The sequence below is a fragment of the Staurois parvus genome, unplaced genomic scaffold (genome assembly GCF_062004578.1).
Source record: "Staurois parvus isolate SC_StPar_1 unplaced genomic scaffold, SC_StPar_1.0 ptg002276l, whole genome shotgun sequence".
Taxonomy (NCBI): domain Eukaryota; kingdom Metazoa; phylum Chordata; class Amphibia; order Anura; family Ranidae; genus Staurois; species Staurois parvus.
The window spans coordinates 26,781-32,780 of NW_028320072.1; the positions used below are offsets into that span (position 1 = coordinate 26,781).

General features: G+C 47.6%; 1 protein-coding gene across 1 annotated transcript in view; it reads right to left on the reverse strand.

Moving 5' to 3' along the window:
- The window catches only part of CTH (cystathionine gamma-lyase), a 28,206-nt gene extending 25,007 nt beyond the window's left edge, over window positions 1-3,199 (reverse strand). The window contains exon 1 of the mRNA XM_089665623.1: window positions 2,910-3,199. Within this exon, the coding sequence (XP_089521749.1) occupies window positions 2,910-3,086 (177 nt within the window). The 5' untranslated portion in view covers window positions 3,087-3,199. The remainder of the gene's footprint in view (window positions 1-2,909) is intronic.
- Between the last annotated feature and the right edge of the window lie 2,801 nt (window positions 3,200-6,000).

Genomic DNA, 6,000 nt, shown 5'->3' on the forward strand with positions numbered 1-6,000 from the left:
TTGATCTCCACCATGGTGGAAAAGCCAAGTCCAGCTGAACACCTGGGGTGGACAGTAGTGGCAACTGTCCCAGACTGGGACCATTCTTCCATCACACACAGTCGGAAAACTCAGCAACTTATATTTCCAACTCAAAAAAAAAAAAAAAAAAACCCACACACCACAACAGTTAATGCTGGAAATTTGTGGCAAGGGACAATTCTCACCTATGCATTGTTTAAACACATCAGCCTCCTATGGACCTGACCCCACCTTGGCAAAAAACACAGGTAGAAAAAAACCTGGTGTGGTCAGTAGTGGCAACTGTCCCACTGAAAATACCAGATGTTGACTATTCTTCAATCACACAAGGTCGGAAAACTCTGCAACTTTTATTTCGAACCCAAACAATGAGACAGTTCTGGAAATTTCGGCAAGGGACAGTTCCCACCAATGAATTTTTTAAACACATTAGCCTCCTATGGACCTAGCCTCCCTATGGACCTGACCCCACCTTGGCAGAAAATCCAAAGTCCAACAAACACCTAGGGTGTTCAGTAGTGGCAATTGTCCCAGTGAAAATACTAGACGGTGACTATGCTTCCATCATGTATGGTTGGAAAACTCAGCAACTTTTTATTTCCAACTGAAAGATCGTGCTGGAATTGTTTTGAAAAAAAGGGACAGTTCCATCCTATAATTTTCTTTTTAAACACATTAGCCTCCTTCAGACCTGGCCTCCCCTATGGACCTGATCTCCACCATGGCAGAAAAATGAAGTCCAGATCAGGGGCAGACTGACAACTCATGGGGCCCCTGGGCAATAGGGGATCATGGGGCCCCTGTGTCTTTGCCCAAACTTAAAAAAGCCTATGAAAAAAAGGTACCAGGGGGCATCTCATGGAGCTCCCCCGGGCAATAGGGGGATCATGGGGCCCGTGTCCTTGGCCAAACTCAAAAAAGCCTATGAAAAGGTACCAGGGGCATCTCATAGAGCCCCCCCAGGCAATAGGGGGATCATGGGGCCCATGTCCTTGGCCAAACTCAAAAAAGCCTATGAAAAGGTACCAGGGGCATCTCATAGAGCCCCCCCGGGCAATAGGGGGATCATGGGGCCCGTGTCCTTGGCCAAACGCAAAAAAGCCTATGAAAAGGTACCAGGGGCATCTCATGGAGCCCCCCCGGGCAATAGGGGGATCATGGGGCCCGTGTCCTTGGCCAAACTCAAAAAAGCCTATGAAAAAGGTACCAGGGGCATCTCATAGAGCCCCCCCGGGCAATAGGGGGATCATGGGGCCCGTGTCCTTGGCCAAACGCAAAAAAGCCTATGAAAAGGTACCAGGGGCATCTCATGGGGCCTCCTACTGACCTGAGTTTCCAAATGGTCAGTCCATCCCTGGTCCAGATAAGCACCTAGGGTGGTCAGTAGTGGCAACTGTCCCAGTGAAAATACAAGATGGAGGCTATTCTTCCATCACGCATGGTCAGAAAACTCAGCAACTTTTTATTTCTAACGCAAACAACGAGACAGTTCGTGCTGGAATGGTTTGGCAAGGGACAGTCCCCACCTATGCATTCTTTATACAGGTCAGCCATTGTTTTAAATAGCACGAGTTAACATTTGTGCCACGTGCATTGGTGGAAAACGTTCATAGTGGTTGTTTGATGCACTGATGTGTGTTAAAGCGCCTACTGATAATAGCAATGCGGGAAACCCAATGAAAACAGTTTCATGCACATTGTTAACGCACGGAAAGGTGACAATTTTGCCCCAATGATGGGGAACATCTAACGCTTGTCAAGGAGAGGGGTGGAAAGTTGCCAGCTGGACAGTTCCTGCATCCAATCAGATGCAAGTACTGCTTAGGCATTCTGACAGCAGGAGGGGCTACAACACTCACAATGGGAGATTTGTTCATTCTGCGCTGTGTAGCGTGGATGGAAGAATCTATACGGGTAAGCCTTCGTTCACCGGGATTGCGCACCAGATTGCCCACGTTTCTTTTTGGCAGAGACCCTGTGGTGCCGTTCATTCTAAATGACACCGAAGACAATCCTGACAACGCACGTGCACCAAATCACACCAGAACGCATAGTATTTTAGCACCATATTTTATGGCAAGATCTGTAAAAAAGGGGGGGGGTTATGGATGTCTTTAGGGCTCATTCACATGAGCAACCCCTTGGAAAAGCCATCCATGGTGGATCGTCTTCTAAGAATGGTACAGCAGTGGCTGCCAGAATAACTTTTTTTGGCAGCTAATCATGGATTTTGAATGGGAATACATTGCTGCAACAGCGAGCCTAGAATTTGTGGCATGGCACAATTTACATGAATAGTTCACATTTGGGGGCAGTACTGCCCACTGAATGCAACATAAGGGATCATTTGTGCCATGGGAGTGGTAAAAGTGTGGCTCAACCGCCTAGTTTTACTGCTGCCCAAGTGAACAAGCCCTTAATGTGAGGAATGGGCTACCCTGACGCAACACACATGAAACACGCAGAAAAATAAAAAAAGCAAACATGTGTTGCCACCACATAGTTGTGGGACTAACAAGTCCCATTTTAGACTTCTATGTTGCAGAAACGCACGTTACAGCACTGATATTCACATAGCACACAACGCATTTTTATTGTAGAGTACCACAAGTTTACATTACAAAAAAGGATCGGGTTTTCAGGACACGGCCAGAACGCAACGCACATTAACGCACATTAAGTGTGACGTCACCGTGTCACTGACCAGAGGAGCATGGCAATGACTGACAGCTGGAGACACAAGAGGTTCTGCAGCAGCTGGCTGACGGAAGTTCTACATGATGACACAATTATATACATCTATTACACATGACGTATACTCGGGGGGTTCCCCCCACATCACGTATACTCGGGGGGGTTCCCCCCACACACATAGGCTGCCCGCTCACCGCGTGCTCCCCCGGGCTCAGCTGTTTGAAGGTGGTGGAGAGGGAGATGGGCGGCACCAGCGCCATGCACTTCCATTGCTCCGGCTCCTGCCCGCTGTGGATGGCCTGGGTGGCGAAGTGTCGGAAGGGCTCCAGGTAGCCCCGGTTCACACACCTACTCCGATCCGGGTTCTCCATGCTGCCGATATGCGAGGAGTGGATGAGAACGGTCCGCTATATCAGCGGAGCGCCGGCCAGGCCGGGCTGTGATTGGCTGGCGCTGGAGGCGTTTTCCCTGCTGATGAATGAGAGGAGAAAAAAAACTTCTCTGCCCCGCCCACCGTGTGCGACATGATTATAGCGAACAGCGAATGACACAATGTTACCGAATGATGCAAGAATAGAATGTATTGTACACACCGCACACCTCCTACAGGGGGAGGAGTCATACCATACGCTCTACACGACACCTCCTACAGGGGGAGGAGTCATACCATACGCTCTACACGACACCTCCTACAGGAGGAGGAGTCATACCATACCCTCCACCACACCTCCTACAAGGGGAGGAGTCATATACACTCTACACCACCTACAGGAGGAGGAGTCATACCATACCCTCCACCACACCTCATACAAGGGGAGGAGTCATACCACACGCTCTATGCTACACCTCCTACAGGGGGAGGAGTCATAGCATACACTCTGTGCCACACCTGCTACAGGAGGAGGAGTCATACCATACACTACAGCACACACCTTCTACAGGAGGAGGAGTCATACCATACACTCTACACCGCACACCTTCTACAGGGGAGGGAGTCATACCACACGCTCTACACCACACCTCCCACAGGGGGAGGAGTCATAGAGTACACTCTGCACCACACCTCCTACAGGAGGAGGAATCCTACCATACGCTCTACACCACACCTCCCACAGGGGGAGGAGTCATAGAGTACACTCTGCACCACACCTCCTACAGGAGGAGGAATCCTACCATACGCTCTACACCGCACACCTTCTACAGGGGGAGGAGTCATACCATACACTCTACACCGCACACCTTCTACAGGGGGAGGAGTCATACCATACACTCTACACCGCACATCTCATACATAGTGCTGTTAAGTTACGCTGCGCTTTACATATATATTGTACATTCACATCGGTCCCTGACCCTCAAGGGGCAGACTGACCATTTGGAAACTCGGGCACTGCCCGAGGGCCCGGGGTCAGTAGGGGGCCCTATGAGATGCTCCTGGTACTTTTTCATAGGCTTTTTGTGGGTGTGGTCGAGGACACAGGGGCCCCATGATCCCCTATTGCCCGGGGGTCCCATGAGTTGTCAGTCCGCCCCTGGTCCCTAGCTTACATTCATACATACTAGGGACAATTTAGACAGAAGCCAATTAACCTACCAGCACACCATGTGATCCAATAATATATTATTATAAGATTGCACAGTGCTCAGCTTCTTCAGGTGGAGGGATGATACATTAATAGAATATACTGTTATACAGTGCACAGCTTCTAGAGGTGGAGAAATGGTGCAATAATACTCACTAATACAAAGCCATATGATGCAACAATACAATACAACATGATACAATGATACAATACCATATGATGCATCAAACCCGCCCCGCAGGCCAGAGTACTTGGTGTCATTCTGGACTCCAACCTATCCTTCCAGCCCCAAGTCCAATCTTTAACAAACTCGTGCAGACTCCACCTCCGCAGCATCGACAAAATCCGCACGTTCCTAACCCCAGAAACCACTAAACAGCTGATCCACTCCCTCATCATATCACGACTCGACTACTGCAACTCCCTCCTCACTGGCCTGCCTCGCCGCTGGCTATCCCCGCTTCAGTCCATCCTGAATACGACTGCCAGACTCATTCACCTTTCCAACCGCTCCATCTCCGCCACCCCCCTCTGCCAATCCCTCCACTGGCTTCCGATTGCGCAACGGATCAAATTCAAAATCCTAACACTGACGTACAAAGCTGTCCACCATACTGCCCCGAACTACATCACTGACCTAATATCCAAGTACCACCCAACACGCACACTCCGCTCCTCACAAGACCTCCTTCTCTCTAGTTCCCTGGTCTCCTCCTCCCATGCCCGCCTCCAGGACTTCTCCAGGGTGTCACCCATCCTCTGGAACTCCCTGCCCCAACCCATCAGATTATCACCTACTCTCCTCTCCTTTAGGCGCACCCTGAAAACCCATCTCTTCAGGGAAGCCTACCCCACCCCCTACTTACTTGCCGACCTCCTCCACTCTTCCTACCACTCCATCCCCCACAGCTATCTCCTCCTGTACCACCATCCCCTCCCTCCTAGATTGTAAACTCGAAAGAGCAGGGCCCTCAATCCCCTCATGTTTTGCATTGTATTGGTATTGTTCTGTCACATGTTCTGTCCCCCTTTGTAATGTACAGCACTGAGCGAACTATCGGCGCTTTATAAATACTGTATAATAATAATAATAATGATACAATGATACAATACCATATGATGCAACAATACAATACATGATACAAGGATATAATAACATGTGATACAATACCATATGATGCAACAATACAATATAACATGTTACAATGATACAATACCATATGATGCAACAATACAATACAACATAACATGATACAATGGTACAATACCATATGATGCAACAATACAATATAACATGATACAATGGTACAATACCATATGATGCAACAATACAATATAACATGATACAATGGTACAATACCATATGATGCAACAATACAATATAACATGATACAATACCATATGATGCAACAATACAATATAACATGATACAATGATACAATACCATATGATGCAACAATACAATACAATATAACATGATACAATGATACAATACCATATGATGCAACAATACAATATAACATGATACAATGATATAATACCATATGTTACACTAATATAATACAATACGATATGATAAAATTATATAATACCATGTGTTAAAGTAAATACAACAACATATGTTACAATAATATAATCCAATACAAAATGATGCAATGGGGTTATGGGCAGCACAGTGGCTAAATGGTTAGCACTTCTGCCT